The sequence below is a fragment of the Syngnathus floridae genome, chromosome 7 (genome assembly GCF_059516105.1).
Source record: "Syngnathus floridae isolate MCC-2025c chromosome 7, RoL_Sflo_1.0, whole genome shotgun sequence".
NCBI classification, from domain to species: Eukaryota; Metazoa; Chordata; class Actinopteri; order Syngnathiformes; family Syngnathidae; genus Syngnathus; species Syngnathus floridae.
The window spans coordinates 1,335,565-1,357,470 of record NC_142419.1 but is presented as its reverse complement, the minus strand read 5'-3'; the positions used below and the strand labels follow the sequence as shown (position 1 = coordinate 1,357,470).

At 45.0% G+C, this 21,906-nt stretch overlaps 1 protein-coding gene across 17 annotated transcripts in view; it reads right to left on the bottom strand.

The window, feature by feature from the left end:
• The window catches only part of bcas3 (BCAS3 microtubule associated cell migration factor), a 322,912-nt gene that overhangs the window by 252,935 nt on the left and 48,071 nt on the right, over positions 1-21,906 (bottom strand). For all 17 annotated transcript variants that reach the window (XR_015859651.1, XR_015859656.1, XR_015859654.1 and 14 more), the window contains one exon: positions 18,526-18,629. Coding sequence is in view for 12 of the 17 variants with exons in the window: in XM_088381955.1 (XP_088238081.1) it covers positions 18,526-18,629 (104 nt within the window). In the remaining 5 variants the exon portion in view is untranslated. The remainder of the gene's footprint in view (positions 1-18,525; positions 18,630-21,906) is intronic.

Genomic DNA, 21,906 nt, shown 5'->3' with positions numbered 1-21,906 from the left:
AAAGTGATCAAAAAAGGCAAAAGTTCTGATGTATTTCATCTAGATAATGATGATGAACTAGATGAAGATACAACAGTCTTCTTCCAAGGGTCCCAGCAGGGCAGAGGAGGAGGTAGAGGCCAACAAGGTCGCAGGCCGCCATATAATTCAAAACCCCCACGTGATTTTGACAACTGTTGGAACTGTGGGAAACGTGGACACTGGTCAAAAGACTGTTTTAGAAAAAAACATAACCAATCAAAGGGTGCAGGAAGGGGCAGAGGAAAAGCCAAATTTTCTGCATGACTAGATCCCCCCCCCCTTTGACCTCTGGTGCTCCTACAGAGGAAGAAATAGTAGATGTCCATACAGCATGGGACATTCTGAGTGCATTAAAAGAAAAAACATATGTTACTCTAAACATTGGAGGAAGTGATGTCGAGTTTTTGTGTGATACCTGGGCTTGTAAAACCGTAAGAAAAACTAAAGTCCCGAATCTAAAGGCCTCCCAAAATGCTAATGGGTGAAATCTGATGATGGGCAGGTACACAAGGAGTGTATCTCCAATCCAGTTGAAGTGAGCGATAAGGAAACTGGAAACATGGCTTCAGTTTCGATTGTCCTATCCCCAAAATGTCCTATAAAACTGCTGGGACGAGATCTGATGACTCGGTTGGGAATTGCAATAAAGCATGTAGAGTGAGAGATGTGGACTCATATGCTGCACAAGCAGGTGAACAGATTTGTTGCTCCTATGCCATCCCTCTTGAACGAAATCCTAAGCTACCAAGCAGATTGCTGAGTGAAACTCAAAAACAATTGTCCCAACCTGAATCAGAACTGACTTGTAATGAATTACATGTCACCATGAATATTCTCACTGATCCACAAGATGACTATATTGGAAGTTTTCTCAGCGACACAGAAGTAACTTTAACAATCACTGCTCTGTACACTGATCGCAGGTCATTTGCAGCTGCTGCTGTGCTCCTGCCCGCTCCTCAGAAAGACAGATACAAATTGTCGGCTGTACCCCACATCTCATTGTTTAAACCTCACAGTATAACATGGGCAGATGTGGGTTCCCGAATTAAACTTGCTCGATCTGTGACTGATTATGAGGACAAAGGTGATGGGTGGAGCTACAGTACCAGTTGTGATGTGTGGAAGCAAACAGTATGTGAAGTAGCTGTAGGCAGAGCAGGCGCTTGTGCGCTTCCCTGACTAGTTGACATTTGTTTGAATGAAAAGGAGGAGGGGGAATTGGCTGGGCTTCCTGAAAAACTGTGGACCAAGGGCCCATCTGATGTAGGACTTTTAAAGTCCATTTCCCCAGTACAGATCAAACCAAGATCAGAGTGGCGTCCAAGAGTTAAGCAATATCCTTTAAAACAGGAGGCAATGAATGGGATTGCCCCTGTTATAAATTATCTTTTGACAGGAGGAATCATTAGGGAGTGCTCGGATTCTCCTTGCAACACTCCCATTTTTGCAGTTTAAAAGGCCAACAAAATTAATTGGCGAATGATACAAGATTTACGAGCAGTGAATGATGCAATGCAAACAAGAGCGCCCAATGTGCCTGACCCACACACACTTCTGAACACTTTGAAACCTAATCAGAAGTTTTTCACAGTAATTGATCTCAGCAATGCATTTTTCTCAGGGCCAATTCATCCAGACTCACAGTTTTGGTTCGTTTTTACCTTTAAAGGACAAAGCTATACATACATCAGATTGCCACAAGGATTTGCTGATAGTCCAACTATTTTCATTCAAGCTATCATGGCCTGTTTGGCTGATTTTCAGATGCCAAACAAAAGCCAACTTCTAGTTCATTTGGATGATCTGGTAGCCTCTGAAACTGAAGCTGCTTGCAAGGCAGACTCCTTAGCATTGTTACACTATCTCTGCAAAACAGGGAATAAAGTGAGCAAAAATAAGTTACAATGGGTCAGACAGGAAGTGAACTATTTAGGTCACACTTTGTCAGCTTCTGGAAGACAGATACAGAGAACCAGAAAGCAGATTATTGCAGGTGCACCAAAACCTGAAACAAAAAAACCCAAATGATGTCGTTTTTGGGGCTCTGCAATTACTGCAGAGCATGGATCCCACATTATGCGGAAAAAACACAACCGCTGCTGGATATTGTGCATTGAGTCCCCATGGCAATGACAGAAAAAATAATGTGGACACCAGTAGCGGATGATGCTTTTGTAGTGCTGAAACAGGCTCCGATAGAAACCACAACTCTTGTCTTGCCGGACTACAATAAAACCTTTGTGCAAATAGCAGACTGCAGGAATGGTTTTATGACCTCAGTGTTGCTGCAGAGTCATGGCAGCAAACTAAGACCAATTGCATTTTATTCAAAAAAACTGGATCCAGTGGCTCTGTCTTTGCCAGACTGTGTCCAAGCAGTATGCGCGGCAGCGCTTGCAGTGAGACAATCTGCAGATGTGGTGCTCTTTCACAAAATGGAGCTGTTAGTTCCACATGCTGTAGATGTGTTGCTGCTGCAAAGCAAAATGAACTTTTTGTCACCAGCCAGACATCTGTCCTACACTGCTATACTTCTGTCACAACCACACATCGTGATAAAGAGATGCACAATCCTTAACCCAGCAACGTTGATCCCGTTGCCAGGGGATGGAACCCCACATAACTGTTTGGATGCTACAGAACATCTACAGCTGCCTAGAGAAGATTTAAGTGACACGCCACTTGACAAAGGGGAAAAGTGGTTTGTGGATGGATCATGTTCAAAGGATCCTTAAGGAAACAATCAAAGTGGTTATGCAATTGTGGAATTGCCAGACCAGATTGTTGAAGCAGAGAAGCTTCCATACAACAGGTCAGCACAGGCTGCTGAGCTAATCGCACAAACAAGAGCTTGTCAATTAGCGGAAGATAACGAAGTCACTGTATACACAGACAGTCAGTATGCGTTTTCTACTCTCTTCTATTTTGCGAAACAATGGGAGCGCAGAGGGATGACAACATCAACCGGTAAGCCCATGCCTCCTTGTTAAAAGACTTGTTGCAGGCCATTCTTTTACCTGCTAAACGAGCTGTGTGTAAATGTGCTGCTCACACCACTGGCAGAGATGAAGTCTCAAATGGAAACAGATTAGCAGACAAAATTGCAAAAGAAGCAGCTGCAGGGAGACATGGCCATGAATTTTTTTAATGGATTCAGAGGACACACAACTCATAGATAAAACTATACTGACAGATATGCAGGGCAATGCTCCAATGGTGGAAAAACGAATGTGGGCGACAAAAGCTGCAATAGTGGATACAGATAATATCCACCGCATCAATGACAAACCTGTAATACCAAAATCACTTTTTAAGGCAGCAGCGCTTGCGACACATGGGCCTTGCCATGTGTCGACAGGAAGGACGAAGTCCATCATAGATCAACAATTCACTACCTTTGGTTTACCGTATTTGCCGGTGTATTAGTCGACCTTTTTCGATCCAAAATCGACCGAAAAAAATCGACCTCGACTTATACACCGAGTCATAAAATTTAACTTCGTATTCATCGCTTCAAATGTAATGGTAACCAAGGCCGTTTCTCATGCATCTCATCGTGCGTGGGTGTGCGTCCGTCAGGCTCATCAAACAGCGAGAAACTGAATCATTATAAAGCGTTTGTCGCATTAACACGCATCCTCAGCAACAATTTCAAATATTCTCACCTCAATAACGGACATCGAAAGCAAGGCAGCGACGATGACTGCTAGGGGGAAGTACTGGGTATTGAGCGAATGTGCGAGTCATCGCGCGTCAAGCAACGACAATAACTACCGGTACGTAAACATTCAATCGCCATGTCTAAATGAATGCCGTTGGCACTTAGAAAATATTCGCCAAACTTGGCCAGACTTCCAGGGGAAGAGGCCGAATTTTCACTTGTTCTGGCCGACCGGAGGAACCAGCCGAGGCGGACACTTTACGGCGGTTGAGTCGTTGGCACTTAGAAAATATTCGCCAAACTTGGCCGGACTTCCAGGGGAAGAGGCCGAATTTTCACTTGTGGTGGCCGACACGGGGAACCAGCCGAGGCGGACACTTTACGGCGGTTGAGTCGTTCGCACTTTGAAAATATTTGCCAAACTTGGCCAGACTTCCAGGGGAAGAGGCCGAATTTTCACTTGTGGTGGCCGACATGGGGAGCCAGCCGAGGAGGACTCTTTATGGCGCAAGAGCCGTTGGCACTTAAAAAATTTGAACCGGGCGGCGTGCGCGAGTGCGCGGCCCGCTGGAAGTCGAATGAGGCTCCGCGATTTCATCCGCGGTGCTTATAAAGTGCCGATCCGCCGGCCAGAGCTATTTTCGGCCACCCGGCGCGTGCGCACGGCCTCCCGGCTGTGCCGGGCGGCGTGCGCAAGCTCGCCGGCTGCTGGAAGTCGAATGAGTCTCCGCAATCTCTTCCGCGGTGCTTATAAACAGCCGATCCGCTCGGCGGGAGCTATTCCCGGCCACTTGGCGCGTGCGCACGGCCTCCCGGATGTGCCGGGCGGCGTGCGCGAGCTCGCCGGCTGCTGGAAGTCGAATGAGGCTCTGCGATCTCCTCCGCGGTGCTTATAAAGAGCCGATCTGCTCGGCTTGGAGCTATTTCCGGCCTCCCGGTGGTGCCACTTGTTCTGGCCGACATGGGGAACAAGCCGAGGCGGACTCTTTATGGCGCAAGAGCCGTTGGCACTTAGAAAATTTGAACCGGGCGGCGTGCGCAAGTGTGAGGCCCGCTGGAAGTCGAATGAGGCTCCGCGATCTCCTCTGCGGTGCTTATAAACAGCCGATCCGCTTGGCTGGAGCTATTTCCGGCCACTGCGCATGCGCACGTCCTCCCGGAATTTGAACACATTTCGTCAATAAATTTCGCATATTTCTGATTGAATTTTGAAGTTTAATATAATGCAACAATTGAGCTCGACTTATACAAAGGATATATCATAAAATCGTAAATTTCCGTCGAATTTTAGGGGGTCGACTTATACACCGAGTCGACTTATACACCGGCAAATACGGTAGATGCTTACTTAAAAAAATTTTGTAAAGCATGTCCTGTTTGTGTGAAACATAATCCACAAGGAAACATGAGACCTCAGAGTGGCTCATTTCCAAAACCGTCTTATCCATTTCAAATCATGCATATGGATTTTATTGAACTCACACAAAGTGGACCTCACAAATACTGCCTAGTGATGATTGATGCATTTTCCAAATGGGTGGAAATAGTTCCATCTAAACGTGCAGATGCCTTAACAGTGGCAAAAGCCATTTGCAAAGCCATCATACCGACTCATGGTATCCCCCAAACCATTTACAGTGACAATGGTCCACACTTTGTGAACCAAGTTGTGCAGAACATGGCTGTACACCTTGGGATAACGTTAAAAAACCACTGCGCTTGGCATCCTTCGAGCGCTGGCCTGGTTGAACGGGCAAACTTCACCATCAAAAGCAGGTTGAAGAAATGCATGGAAAAAACAGGCAGACCTTGGCCAGAGTGCCTCGACTTAGTTAAGCTCTATATGAGAATTACTCCCACTTCAGAAGGACTAACACCTTTTGAAATCATACATGGGAGACCATATAGACTACCAGTGTTCCCTGCACATTTGCAAAAAGCAGATGAAGAACAGACCTTGGCAGATTATCTAATCAGAACGCTCAAACTGAAAGATGTGTCAAATGCAAATTTACTGCCGCCTGATCTCTCCCCCTCACAGGTGGACAACCCTATCATTCCAGGAGACTGGGTCTACATCAAGGTCATCAAAAGAAAGAACTGGGCCAGCCCACGGTGGGAGGGACCGTTCCAAGTTTTGCTTGCTACTCCCACGGCAGTAAAGATTTCTCAACGGCCCAGCTGGATTCACCTCAGCCACTGCAAGTTGCAGAGTGCTGGACCCCTAATTCGGAGTGGTGGGGAAGGCTGACTACAAAGGGGCCCCATCGTTTAGGGTGAGGCGTCTCAATGTTGGTGAAGCAAACAACGATCCCCACTCCGCTAGGCGAGGGGATGTCCCGGTGTCTCTGCCATCCTAGTACCAACGGGGCTCCATATGCGAGATGGATCCTCTGCTGTGTTGTGGTTGGAGCGTGCTATGGTCTATGGACTCATTTGAACAGACCAAGTGACAATGTTGACCGTGGAAAACGATGGTCGCATGATGAGAACTTTGAGGACTGGTCATGGGACCCCAGAAACCCATACGAAACCAACACTTGGTACCGGTATGTGAAGTTCACTGTGAGAGCTCACACACAGGAGGGGTGTTATGTGTGTTCGAAACCCCCCCCTTCCTCCACGTAAGTTCACTTGGAGGCCAGAGCAATGAATGTCACTGAAGCAAAATGTATGGCATCCATGGGAGGAGTTGGATATCAGCACCGTGCTGTCACAGTCAAGGATGCCGACCCTTACCGCCCTGTACTTGCAGACGGTGCCTGTGATCAGCTATTCTGGACAAATCTCAATGTGACTGTTAAAGGACGAACGATACCGCAAGTGGCCTACACAGAGAGACCAGCTGGAGTGAATTACACATGTTACATCCAAGGTAACAAGACCCACGTCTGCATTAACGATGACTGCTCTCCAGGAGGAAACTGGATGGGAGCTTTGGACATCACCGATGAGTGTCGAGATAAGAGAGCCATTTCAGGTGGTGAGGGCTGTTAGAGATTTGCTCACTCAAACAATATTTTGCAAGAACCACACGGGAGACAAGCAAGCCCTGTTAGACACCTGCAGGTGGAGAGTTCACTCGTTCAAGGAATGAAGTCTGAACCCTCGTTCCTGCGAGGGGATATTTATTAAGAGAAACAGAGTGGGGGTTTGGGTAAACTGGCTAAAGCCCTTGTCCTCTAGTCTAAACATGTCAGGGGATGTTTTACGACCTTGTGATAAGGAGGACAAGGTAAGGTATTTATTACCTGTTGCATTCCAACATAATCCTATGATAAAGATAACCTGGAAAACCCTAACAAGGGCTCTCCGACCAACATGGCTGCACCATCGAACGGAACATACTTCATACAGAATGGCTGGTGGCTTTGTAGTCACAAGGTTTATCCGATGCTGCCTGCCAACTGGACAGGAGTGTGTGCACCAGTGTGGATGACGGAGCACACCTACAGGATACGACATCATCAGCTGACAGAAGCACACAACTCTTCTGGACGTCGACGTAGGGCAGTTGCAACCTTTGACCCTCATGACCCTGTCTGGGGTGCGAACGTTCCAGACGACCATAAAGTATGGTCCGTCGGAGACAAAGTTGTCCTTGCGCTCTTTCCTTGGATTGGGGTTGGGAAACTATCGCTCTTCATCGAGACACTGAACTATCGTTTTCAATCCTTTGTGAATCTCTCACTGCAAATCAACGATGGACAAAATAGAGAGATTAAGGCTATTAGACTGATGGTCTTGCAAAAAAGGATGGTTCTGGACTTGTTGACGGCAGCACAAGGTGGTGTGTGCCACATCATTGGGACTTCCTGTTGCACATACATACCAGGAGAAAATGACACCCACATCAACGACGCCATGAATTCACTGAAGAACTTACAGCAGGCCATGTCTAATGACAAGGTCCCACATTAGTTTGATTTCTTTTCATGGCTATTCTCTGGCAACTGGTGGCAACTGCTGTTGAAATTGCTGTCTCCTGTGCTTGTTGTGCTGGTGGTGTTGTGCTTGTTTACGACCTGCGTTATCCCATGTTTGAAGTCTGCTGTGACGAGGTTTGTGTCTTCTACTGTAGCCCAAGTTCATATACAACTTCTTAGTGATGACGGATGTGATGACGATAATGAAATATGGATTGCGTAGATGCTGTTCTGTTGAGCATGTTTTACAGAAACTTGATGATTTGACCATCGAAAATGCTTCGCAAGTGATGGATACAATGATGTACTGTTTCTGTGTTTTTCTTTTTATTTTTTATTGATAGCATTCTGGTCGCCTAAGGCAGAGGGACCGTGTGAGAATTTTCCTGCTAATAACAACTGGCCAGCAGGATTTTCGCTTACACAATAAGTTTGATCTGGGGTATTAAGGTATTACCCCAGCTTCACTGGAAAGTGTTGTTATCATTGTTTGTTGTTTTTTATTTTTACTATTCTTCTTTCTTTATTATACATATATAAATATGTTTTTTTACTTGTCTTTGTTGTTTGGGGTGGCATAATCTTATGATAAAACAGGAGGGAGATGTTAGGGTTTTTCAGATTATCCTTATCGTATGATTATGTTGGAATGCAACCGGTAATAAATAAGATAGCTTGTGCCATCCTACACAAGGTTGTAAAACACCCCCTGATATGTTTTGACGAGAGGACAAGGGCTTCCTATTCAGCCTACTCTTACCCCCACTCTGTTATATGCCCTTGCAGGAGGGAGAGTTTAGACTTCACTCCTTCAACGGGTGAGCTCTCCACTTGCAGGTGTCTAAAAGGACTTGCTTGTCTCCCGTGTGGTTCTTGCAAAATAAGTTGGAGTGAGCAAATCTCTAACAGTGGTGTCATCGGATTTGCGGCCGCATGTTTTGGACACCCGGGCGAAGAGAGGGGCGGAGCTGTCAACTGATCACCACCTGGTGGTGGGTTGGCTCCGATGGTGGGGGAAGATGCCGGTCCGACCTGGCAGACCCAAACGCTCTGTGAGGGTCTGCTGGGAACGTCTGGCAGAATCCCCTGTCAGGAAGAGCTTCATCTCCCACCTCCGTCAGAGCTTTTCCCACGTCCCGGGGGAGGCGGGGGACATTGAGTCCGAGTGGACCATGTTCCGCGCCTCCATTGTTGAGGCGGCCGACCGGAGCCGTGGCCGTAAGGTCGTTGGTCCCTGTCGTGGCGGCAATCCCCGAACCGGCTGGTGGACACCGGCGGTAACGGATGCCGTCAAGCTGAAGAAGGAGTCCTATCGGGCCGTTTTGGCCCGCGGGACTCCGAAGGCAGCTGACAGGTACCGGATGGCCAAGCAGAACGCGGCTTTGGCAGTTGCTGAAGCAAAAACTCGGGCGTGGGAGGAGTTTGGCGAGGCCATGGAGAATGACTTCCGGATGGCTTCGAGGAAATTCTGGTCCACCATCCGGCGTCTCAGTAGGGGGAAGCAGTGCAACGTCAACACTGTTTACAGTGGGGATGGCGTGCTGCTGACCTCGACTCGGGATGTCGTGAGTCGGTGGGAAGAATACTTCGAAGACCTCCTCAATTCCACCGACACGCCTTCTAATGAGGAAGCAGGGACTGGAGACTCTGAGGCGGATTCTCCAATCTCTGGGGTCGAAGTCACTGAGGTAGTTAAAAAAACTCCTCGGTGGCAGGGCCCCGGGGGTGGATGAGATCCGCCTGGAGTTCTTAAAGGCTCTAGATGTTGTGGGGCTGTCATGGCTGACACGCCTCTACAACAATGCGTGGACATCGGGGACAGTGCATCTGGACTGGCAGACTGGGGTGGTGGTTCCCCTTTTTAAGAAGGGGGACCAGAGGGTGTGTTCCAATTACAGGGGAATCACACTCCTCAGCCTCCCTGGTAAGGTCTATTCAGGGGTGCTGGAGAGGAGGGTCCGTCGGGAGGTCAAACTTCGGATTCAGGAGGAGCAGTGTGGCTTTCGTCCTGGCCGTGGAACAGTGGACCAGCTCTACACCCTCGTCAGGATCCTCGAGGGTGCATGGGAGTTCGCCCAACCACTCCACATGTGTTTTGTGGACTTGGAGAAGACGTTCGACCGTGTCCCTCGGGAGGTTCTGTGGAGGGCGCTTCGGGAGTACGAGGTGCCGAGCCAACTGATAAGAGCGGTTCGGTCCCTGTATCACCGATGCCAGAGTCTGGTCCGCATTTCCGGCAGTTAAGTCGGATTCGTTCCCAGTGAGGGTTGGACTCCGCCAACGCTGCCCTTTGTCACTGATTCTGTTCATAACTTTTATGGACAGAATTTCTAGGCGCAGCTGAGGCATTGAGGGGGTCCGGTTTGGGGACCTCAGCATCGCGTCTCTGCTTTTTGCAGATGACGTGGTGCTGTTGGCTTCTTCAGGCCGTGATCTCCAGCTTTCACTGGAACGGTTCACAGCCGAGTGTGAAGTGGTCGGGATGAGGGTCAGCACCTCCAAATCCGAGTCCATGGTCCTTGGTCGGAAAAGGGTGGAATGCCCTCTCCGGATCGGGGATGAAATCCTGCCCCAAGTGGAGGAGTTCAAGTAGCTTAGAGTCTTGTTCACGAGTGAGGGGAGGATGGAGCGCGAGATCGACAGGCGGATCGGTGCAGCGTCCGCAGTAATGCGGACCCTGTACCGGTCCGTCGTGGTGAAGAGAGAGCTGAGCCAAAAGGCGAAGCTCTCAATTTACCGGTCGATTTACACTCCTACCCTCACCTATGGTCACCAGATATGGGTCGTGACCGAAAGAACGAGATCCCGGATACAAGCGGCCGAAATGAGTTTTCTCCGCAGGATGTCCGGGCTCTCCCTTAGAGATAGGGTGAGAAGCTCGGTCATCCGGGAGAGACTCGGAGTAGAGTCGCTACTCCTCCACGTTGAGAGGAGCCAGGTGAGGTGGCTCGGGCATTTTATCAGGATGCCTCCTGGACGCCTCCCTGGGGAGGTGTTCCGGGCATGTCCCACCGGTAGGAGACCCCGGGGACGACCCAGGACGCGCTGGAGAGACTATGTCTCTCAGCTGGCCTGGGAACGCCTTGGGATCCCCCAGGATGAGCTGGATGAAGTGGCTGCGGAGAGGGAAGTCTGGGAGTCCCTCCTAAAGCTGCTGCCCCCGCGACCCGACCCCGGATAAGCGGAAGATGGATGGATGGATGGATGGATGGATGGATGGATGGATGGATGGATGGATGGATGGATGGATGGATGGATGGATGGATGGATGGATGGATGGATGGATGGATGGATGGATGGATGGATGGATGGATGGATGGATGGATGGATTTTTTCCTCAAGACCGAGCTATCTTTTTAAACAGAATTCGGATTTTTGGAACAAAAGCGAATTGATCACTCAATTTATTTCACTAAATAGCATTTTACATCTTTTGTCTCATTTTCCTCTTTTTGCTATATTTTTGAGTTTTCAATAGAGAGAACTTCGAGACTGAATAATTTTGCTCTATTGAGATTGGTGATTGGAATTGTTGTTTGTTCGAACAATTGAGACTCGTAATTCGTTTTCTTACTTATTCATTAAATTTCTACTTCATAATCATTTAATTTCAATTCATGATTATTTTGATCTTTTAAGCTCTAAATCTCTTTTGTCTCTCTATTATAGTCATACTGTAAAACGTTCAGTTCTTTTTAAAGTGAAGACAGCTTTAATCCTTAACATCAGAAATTGTCAGATCTGGTTAGAAATATTCATCTTAAGCTCAGCGACGTGCAGATGTGCGCTAGTGTAAATTAACAAATTTCCGCGGTTTTAACAAAGACAGCTAAATATATCAAAGATTTAACAAAGGCTCGAATCCAGAAGAGGGTCACCAGTAGGGTGCAGTCATTCTGACATCGTGTCTCATCCTTAGTTACCCTACACGGGCGTCGCTTGACTTTAGAGTGATTGGCGTCCTAAAAAGATTTGATTGATTCCTTCAGAATTAATTTAATAAAGGTGGTTAGCAACTCGGACGAGTCTCTTCATCCCCGGCTTATTTCAACTCTTGTCTCCCCATGAGAGCTGCGTTGGGGCAGTGGGGACAAAGGAGAATTTAACCCTTTAAACGGAGAGCCGGTCGCTTACATTTGATAAGAGCAGGATTTGACAATCTGGACAAATTCATACCAAACTTCTCAGACCTCTGTGCACCTTTGAGAAAGCTGCTTGAAGGAGATGTGGAGTGGCACTGTGAGAAAAACCAGCAATATAGTTTTGACCAACTAAAACAATGTGTCATTAATACTCCGATACTCAAGTACTACAACGTCAATAAGCCAGTCACATAGTTGGTGGCTGCGAGTTCTGAAGGAATTGGACCAGTCCTGCTGCCGGATGGACAACCTGTGGCTTATAGATCAAGAGCACTCACGGACTGTCAACAAAGGTATGCTCAAATGGAAAACGAGTTGCTAGCTACAGTTTATGGCTGTGAGAAATTTCATCAGTACGTTTATGGAAAATAAATTCAAGTGGAAAGTGACCACAAGCCACTGGAGAGCGCCTTCAAAAAGTCACTACACTGATCTCCCATGAGGCTACAAAGAATGCTTCTGCGGCTTGAGAGGTACAATTTAAAAGTGATGTACAAATCTGGTAAAGAGCTCTATATTGCAGATACCTTGATTAGAGTGTTCCTCGGAGGACAAAAAGAGGATCTAATGGAAAAAGAGCTAGATGTAAACATGGTTACACAGCAGCTACCCATGTCAGATGAAAGACTGCAGACATTTCGAAAGGCCACTGCAGAAGATACTGAAATAGAGCTATTAAAGCAAGTGACATTAAAAGGCTGGCCAACTAACAGACAGGCAGTATCAAAAGACATGTTGCCTTATTGAACATTTAGGGCTGAGATCTCTTCTCTTCTGAAGCTGGATTGATGTTCAAAGCTGGAAAATGTATTGTCCCAGCACAGCTAAGACAAAAAATGCTGGAGAAATTCCACGAGTCACACTTAGGAGCGCTTAAGTGTAAAGAGTGAGCCAGAGATGTTTTATATTGGCCAAACATGTCAGCACACATTGAGAAAATGATGTTAGAGTGTGCAGTGTGCAACCAACACAGAAACAGCAATGCAAGAGAGCCACTATTTCCACACCCACTACCCAACAGGCCATGGGCGAAAGTAGGCACAGATCTTTTCCATTACAATGGATCAGAGTTTCTGCAGTGTGTGGATTACTTTTCAAAGTTTCCTAAACTCACGAAGCTGAAAGACACTATCAGTCACAGTGTCATACTGGCTATCAAGTCAATGTTTGCCAGACATGGTATACCTGCTAATATCTGATAATGGTCCACAATACGACAGTCCTGAGTTCAAGGAGTTTACAGAAAGCTGGGAGTTCAGGCACATTACTTACAGTACAACGCATGCTCAGTCAAATGGGCAGGCGGAAATAACAGTACAGATCATTAAAAATCTGCTGAAAAAGCGGCAAAGGTGATCCTTACATTTCACTTTTGGAATATAGGAAAACACCTCTGGAGAATGTTGGACTATCCCCGGCACAGCTGCTCATGGGACGTAGGTTGAAAAGAAAATTGCCTACATCCACATCCCTACTCACTCCAGATAGATCACAACAACTATGTCTAACTATGTCTTGTCACCGTGGGATAGTGGGAACGTAATTTCGATCTCTTTGTGTGTCTTGGCATGTGAAGAAATTGACAATAAAGCAGACTTTGACTTTGACTTTTGAACAAGTTCATCAGCAACTAAAGGAAAGACAGATAAAGCAGAAAAGCTATTTAGACAGACAAACAAGACCACTGCCGAACTTGCAAGATGGAGAAAATGTTCGGATACAAAGAGTAGAGTAAATGCAGGCAGCATTGGTCCTCCACAAGCACGAGCAACCACGTTCGTTTGTAGTTCGTACGCCGGATGGAAGAGTGTACAAGAGAAATAGAATACATCCACGTAAAACAGAGGAGAGTACACACAAATCTGGACATGGACACTCATATGTAAACATTGATTCTGTCAATTTTCACACAGGTCCACCTAAGCATATGGTTGTTGTTGCTGATTTATGAAATGCTCAAGGTAACGCTGATGCATGGTCATACAAAACCACTGCATATGGTATTTGCTTGACAATAACGGTGCAAATGTATTCCTTCTACAAACAATGGATTACATCAAATGCAGTCAAATAGGTCAATATGGCATGCGATGTAAACGCTTATAGCAAGAAAAAGTTGCTTGACTTACAGACTTAACGGATGTTTAATATTCATTTTTACCGTCTGTGTTACGAACATATCCAAGGGTGACATTCAAACGAACGTCTGTTTTACAGACCGTCCACAAGTTACAGTTCATGCTAGATGAATCACCCTAAAGAGTTACTGTTGTAATTATTCCTAATGCAGTTTGTAATATTTGTTGATATTATTGTGCATGTTTTGTGTCATATTCTCTGTTGTATTGTGATTTTCTCTTTTTTTAAAGTGCTTCGTTGTGGCAAAGGTTTGTGTGAAATTGCTATTCAGTGGTTCCTCTACTAAAGAACACCCATACTTACGAACTTTTCTAAATACAAACCGTAGCCTCGCAATTTGCATCTATTTATGAACCAAATTTCGACTTCCGAACCAGAGCCCGAGCCCCTTGTCTCCTTTGCTTGGCCATTCCCTATTCGTCTCGCCACGTTAGCAGTGTAAAAAAACAAAAAAAAGTAGTGTGTTGTGTGCAGTAGTCGAGGATGTCTCCTCGGAAAACCGGCTCTACTCAGAAGAGGTCGATGACTGTCAATATAAAACTCAAAATCATAAAGACGCAAGGTGGATGCATGCGTATCATCACGCTTATGATGGGGTCTGGCCGGTGTTGTGCCAAAGTTGGTGCCGCCGTGAAAATCGGTGTCATGCACGCATTGAGTGAAAGGCAGAAGACATCGTCATGTAGCAGACAATGCCAGCTTGTTTTCAATAAAAACATGAAGAACACACTTATTTTTTTGTCAATTTCCCTCTTAAGAAGTTAGGTTCCTTTATTTTTATTTTATTTTTGAAAGTTTTCACTCTTGTTCTGCCGTAGAGGTGCAATCACTCAGTCGGAAAAGACAATTCCACCAAAAACCAATGACGAGTACGTGAGTACAATGCAGGGAGTATGTGGAAGCCTACAATACTGTATTGGGCCGAATATAAGATGATGCTTTTTGCATTGAAATAAGACTGAAAAAGTGGGGGTCGTCTTACATTCGGGGTCTAGACATTATACCCATTCACTTGTGCGCAGCGGTACGTTAAAGGTTGCTGGTATCGACTGAGTATGTTGCTGTGATCGTGTTTCATTGTTACTACTGTCTACTGTTGTGGCGTTTGTCTGATCGCGGTTTGTTTTGTGTGTGCGTCGTTTGATTGATAGCTTCGGCGCGCTCCTTTAAGTTTGCCTCGCATCGTACAAGTAGTCATTACGCAGCGGCACGGCGACTCATGGTCACCAGCAAATGTGTTTTGTTGTCTCGATGACTCATATATGGTGTGTTGCTGAGAGTATTTTATTTATGGTTATTTAGTATAGCGGAACTGTTACACGCAGTTAGTTATGTAATGTGTGCCGTCTACTAGTGTTGTGTGACGTCAGAAGTTGAGTGTTGACTTACGTGCTGTTGCAGAACCACACACCACGCACACACCCTTCATACAATAATCACACACACAAGAATCACATTCACACACCCAAAGACTCACCCATGTGCACTACACACACCTGCTCTCACATCCTTATGACCAAACGTGTGCCTATACCCTTTTGCCAGTGTGCCTGTATGACCTGTGAGCCACAGTGTCTGTTACTTTTTTGCCAATAATTCAGTAAAGCAATCGAAACTGAACCACGTCTTCCCTCCTGTGTTCTGACCGACACCTGGGGGCAAAAAGAGCATAACCATCTGAGCCAACCCCCAATACCAGGGGTCGGCAACCCGCAGCTCTTTAGCGTGCCCCTAGCGGCTCCCTAGAGTTTTTGCAAAAATGCGTGAAAATGGAAAAATACGTTGTCGTTTTTTTGTTGTTGGTTTTTTAAATATGGTTTTTGGATGGTAATTACGACACAACCATACTTGTGCTGTAAAAACGTATGTAGTTGTAAATACTATATTAAAAATACCGAATTTAAGAATGACGCAAAATAGCAAAATTGCGTCATAGCCTGCGACACAGGGGAGTTGTAAACAAACAGGTGAGTGAGTGATGGGCCATGGATTCAAAAGGCAAAAAAGAGAAAGATTGGTGATGAGAACAGATGGTTTAAGAAACAATGGACTGAACTATTTGCTTTCATTGCCAATGCTGAAGCATTGCCTGCATGTTTGATTTGCAATGAGAAGTTGAGAAATAAGAAGAGGAATTTGGAGCGACATTTTAAGCTAAAGCATGCTAAATTTGCTGCCGATAACCCAGTTGCAACTGAGAGGAAAGGTGCAATTGCAGTGCTGGTGGAGAAATTTGAGGACCAAAAAAAGTTTCAAGACGTGGATTGCATCTCCAAACTCTACTACTGCTGTAAGTTTTGTTCCAGCCCCGGAGATAATAAAGCACGGAAATCCATTCACCGATGGCGAGTACATGAAGGATTCATTCATTAAAATATCAGAGTGCCTATTTTCGGACTTCAAAAACAAAACCGAGATCATTCAGAAACTTAAAGACATGCCTCTCCACACAAACAATATCACCGATCAGCAAATCAAGGACATCAATTCAGCTCCAGCTTTTTTTCAATTGCCTGTGATGGATGAGTCGTGTGACGTGACCGACATTGAACAGACAGCTCTGCTATGCAGGTACGTGAACTCTAATGGGCCGCAAGAAGAAATGATCAAAATGATACCACAATTTATTTTATTTTTTTATTATTTTAATAATAGGCATACAACTTATGTATTGACAGTCTATGTCGCATTATAAAAGGCTTTTAGATTTTTGCGGCTCCAGATAAGTATGTTTTTTGTATTTTTGGGCAAATGGCGTGAAGATGGTTCAAGATGGCGGCACGTGCACACGCAGCGGCCACTCTCTGTCCTGTTCGGTGTTTTGTGAGTGTTTACTGAGTGTTTGTCCGGCAGTTTTGTGTGTGTTCGTTTCGTGTGATACGTCGTGCTACTAGTGCGGCGGGCATGTTCTGCTCAACATCGGCGGAAGTGGGTTTTATGGCGTTCTGGACTTTGGTGCGGAGAGATTAAGGGCGCTCGGACTGCTTCGTCATGGAGCGACGCCGGACTGGCCTGCTCTTCCTCCCCCGGTTGGACTGCGTCGTGAGCTCGGACTGCTCCGTCCTGGAGCATTGTTGGGATGCGTCGGCAGCGGGTCTGTGAGGCAGTGGAAGAGGGACCAGCGCGAAGACGTCGGGCCAGGCTTGCGGCCAACCCAGCTCGCCCAGCCGTGCCTTCCATTCTCCTGGCGTACGTTCATTCGCGGGACGACAAGATGGGTTGCGTTCGCCTGATAGGATCCACGAACCGGACAGTGCGTGCCTGCTGTGTGCTCGTGTTCGCAGTGGCCTGGTTGACTGTCATCTTTCCGGACTCTGCTGTGCATCGGGAGCGGCTAGCGTGCTATCACTCTTATATGTTCATCTTCTTGTTTTATTTTTCCTGTGTTGTTTACTTGTATGTGCGTTGTGAACTCTGTCTTGTCACCCTGGGATAGTGAGAAAGGTAATTTCGATCTCTTTGTGTGTCTTGACATGCGGAGGAATTGACAATAAAGGAGACTTTGACTTTGACTTTGACTTGAAATATGGCTCTTTGAACATTTTGGGTTGCCGAACGATGCCCTACAGTTAGCATTATTTTAGTGCAATGTTTTTCCTTATTCAGATTTGTTTCAAGACTACTTAGACTTCACTTTGATGGTTAATTCAGTTATTGCTATTTTGTTGTTTTAGCACAGTAGATTGGTTTATTTACATTTCAAAAACCTGAAGCTATTCATTTACAAATGTGATTGCACTTTAGCTCACATATTTAAATGTTCAGATATTAAGATGTGATAGACAGTTTTTGCATGATTTGAATGAGGCAAAATAAAATGCTTTATCTTTCGAATATATTGTTATAGTCGTTTGTTTCAGATCTAATCATTTTCTGTATAAAATTTTAATTTGGTGTTCAAAAAGTCTGTACGAAGCTAAATGACCAGCACGTAAACCTTAGCGTGAGTGATTCGATGAATTTCCGTGACCAATTTCAAGGTGTTAGATAATAAGTCGGTTTGATAAGTTTGATCTTTATGAATGCTTTACATAATGACACGGATAACGAGGATCGTTTTTGATTCGGAAAGGGGGAAGTTCACGGAAGCACCTCATCGACAACATTACAGTAGACATCACACGAAAAGGCCAGGCATTATTTTTGTGTTTAATAGTGTTTCACAATGTTTAAGTGCTAATGTAAAGTGTTTGTTTATTATCTTATTTTCTTAAAAGCTGATCTTAATAGTTTAAATTAAGAAATACATTTTATTTTTATTAATTTTATATTTATGTATTTTATTTTTGCAACTTTTGTTGTTTTTTCAATTCTTTCGGAGTACTGTTTTGGTACGAGTATTGAGAAACTTTATTCAGGTATAGTGTAGGAGCCAACTGTCCACACACATTTTTTTCCATTACACTCACTGATGTCTTACATTTCCCCTTGGTGACCTTTAAGTTTCTTTGATGTATTTTATGTTGTGTCCTGCACCAATAGGATCGCTCAGGTCCACTTCACCAGTGTATGAATAAGGCCAGTTTGAATAAAATTCAGTGACAATGCAACTCTCGCTTCACTGTAAGCGTCTCCTGGCAATAGTATCGAAGTCAAAATTTTGATATGACGACAATACTAGTATGTTACTTACAGACACACTCCAGATCTGCAATCCATTAGTATAACCAATCATGAGACAGAGAGGGGGATCAGTTGTGCCGCTCTGTATCTTCAACTCAAAGTTGCGGGCAGAATCTGCATGAACAGAATGGTTAGAGTAAAATTTTAGCAGACAGAGTTGCATTGCTTCATTGTTTGGAATTCATTTGAATTCCCATGTTAATCAATAAATAACAGACTTATCCTGTGACACTCATTTTCTGTCACTGAACATATTGTGCTGTGTTTACTTAAGGTGCTTGGTCGTTTTTTGTTTGTTTTGTTTTGGGGTTTTTCGCCTTTAAAAAGTAAATATGAACACTTGTTTTCTTTATAGTTTTTACGCATCATTTTTGTGCATTGTGTACAAATTGTTGCTGAGTCAACGTTTTAAAACCAGTATCTGAAAAGATAGGACAAAACAAACAAAAACAAACCAACAAAAAGGGATGTAGTGGTGTACTGTAAAATCCATGATTAGCCAACTCGGTGCTCGCACTAAAAGCTTTCGTAGCAGTTTGTATCTTCAAGCAGTGCTCTTTAAACATATTGTCAGGGATGAGAATGGCAAATGTGAAAAAGCACGGAAAAATAGCGGGGGGGATATATATACATACACATATATATATATATATACATATATACATATATGTATATATATATATATATATATACATATATACATATACATATATATATATATATGCAAAGAGTTCACTCGTTCAAGGAATGAAGTCTGAAAGTCTTCTTCCTGCAAGGGCATATTTATTAGGAGGAACAGAGTGGGGGTGAGAGTGGACAGGTTTGGTGAACCCCCCGCCTCTGGTAAGATCAGAGCAGGGGGTGTTTTACGATGTTGTGGGAAACAGAACAACTTTGATTGCTTCCTCTGCAGCTGGTCACTCAAGCAGAGGAAGCAACCACTTTATTTTACTGCGTTGTGAGAGCAAGACAAGATTGGTTAATCATTATCGTCTACATTCCAACATAATCCTACGATAAAGATAACCTGGAAAACCCTAACAATCACAATTAAGTATAAAGTGTCCTTTGTAATATATACTCCTTGTAGCATGTAACGGTACCCAAGAGGAGTTTCTTTGCATCGAGGTTTATGCAAAGAGCTCACGTAATTATATCGTTGCTTTTTGATGAAGTGAGTGAGTGTTCCGTCTGTACGACGGCTGTCAGAGAAGTGGAGGGATGTTTGGAATGGGGAATATGAATAATACATTGGAGCCTCAGTTTTCGAACACAATCCGTTCCAGAAGGCTGTTCGAGAAGTGAATCGTTCGAATTCCGAATCATATTTTCCCATTACAAACAATGGAGGGAAAAAAAATGTGTTCCGAGCAAAAAAAAAACCCCGCCTTTTTTAAGCATTTTTTCATTTGTGCATTTTTGTCCGATCGTGCAACTGCAGCGCACCGCCAAACGCGCCACCGTAGCGCGTCACCGACCGCGCAACTGCACCGCGCTGGTCGCATTATTGTGACAGAGCCGTCGCTGAAATTTAGAAAATATTTTTAAAGTCCTGATGTACTTTCCAAAATTTAAGTGGACATCAGTGCGCATCGAGCTTAATTTTGTCCAATCGCGCAACTGCAGCGCACCGCCGAACGCGCAACCGTTGCGCGCCACCGACCGCGCAACTGCACCGCGCTGGTTGCATTATTGTGACAGAGCGGTCGTTAAAATTTAGAAAATATTTTAGTCCTAGTCCTAATGGACTTTCCAAAATTTAGGTGGACCTCAGTGCACAGGGAGCTTAATTTGGTCCGATCGCGCAACCGCAGCGCGCCGGCCGGGCGCTCAGTGTCGCATTGCTTTACGAGTGTCTTTGTGTTTTACGATGGCTTTACTGCTCCCACTTGCTTCCTTTGGAGCCATGATTAGAGTTGATGCGATCCTCAGAGTAACGAGAACGTAATAACGAACGGAGTCAGTTGGCATGCGGATCCTCTCGGCTCATCTCGCGAGGTTCGACAACCAAATTTCGACCGACACCCGAAGCAAAAAAAATCTCAAATTTTTTGTTCGAATACCGATTTGTTCGAGAACCGGGACGTTCGAAAACCGAGGCTCCACTGTACTAATAAACGTTGAGATGTATAAAAACACAAATGAATTAGCAGCTAAAATAGTGAGGCACGATAATTATCAGCCCCCTATTGGCCACAGAGTGTTGTATGGGATTTTTAAAATGTATTTATTTATTCATCCATCCATCCATTTTCTATACTGCTTGACCCCAAGGGCGTTCTGGAGCCTATTCCAGCAGACATCGGGCAGTCGGTGGGGGACACCCTGAACTGGTTGCCAGCCAATCGCAGGGCACACAGAGATGAACAACCATCCGCACTCGCACTCACACCTGGGGACAATTTGGAGTGCTCAATCAGCCCACCATGCATGTTTTTGGGATGTAGGAGGAAACCAGAGTGCCTGGAGAAAACCCACATAGGCACGCGGAGAACATGCAAACTCCACACAGGGAGGGAACAGAGGTGGAATCGAGGTAGACGTGCAAACCAGTGCACCACCGTGCCTTCTTGTTTGTTTGTTTGTTTGTTTGTTTGTTTGTTTGTTTGTTTGTTTGTTTGTTTGTTTGTTTGCTTATTTAGTAGGCGGCCAGCCGACTGTCTTAAAAGGGGAAGTAAACATACCGTATTTTCCGCACCATAAGGTGTGTGTGGCTTCCGTAATATACAGGCGTAATATGAAGACCCGATTTACCAATCAGAGGACATTACGTTTTACGTAGATCGGGGCAAAAAAACTGAGGACTGTACGTAACACATAGCGTACGTACCTCCGCCGCCCTTGATAAATAAATAATATTGTTTGTGCAAAGCAAACAGCAATAGGACCCTCCAAAATGGCATAGACAAAGAGGCGTACTTACGAGGCACAATTAGTTTTCTATCATTGCAGAAGAGCAACGCGACAATGACGAGACAATGACGAGAGGGAACTTGGCATGTTTAATTGCGAACTTGCCCAACTGTTTAATTTGGATACAGAAGATGAGGATTTTGATGTATTTGCGTATTAATATCGATTAGAGTACAATACAGGACATGATTGAATATTAGAATAAAGTACAACGGAACTGACTGCATTGCTCCTGTGACATTTTTTTATTTTAAACGTAAGTTATGGCATCTATGCGCCCTATATTGCGCGTCCTATGTGTGGATTAAATACAAAAAGCCCCCAGAATTTTAATATTAATATTAAAAGCCTTTTAAATCGAAGCGCCTTATGGTGCGGAAAATGCGGTGCACGCAAAGTTGCCTGTGTATATATCGCACAAAGCCGCATTTGCCTTTAAGTGCCTGGTAAGCCTCTCTCTGCACTTGTGCAAATTCTA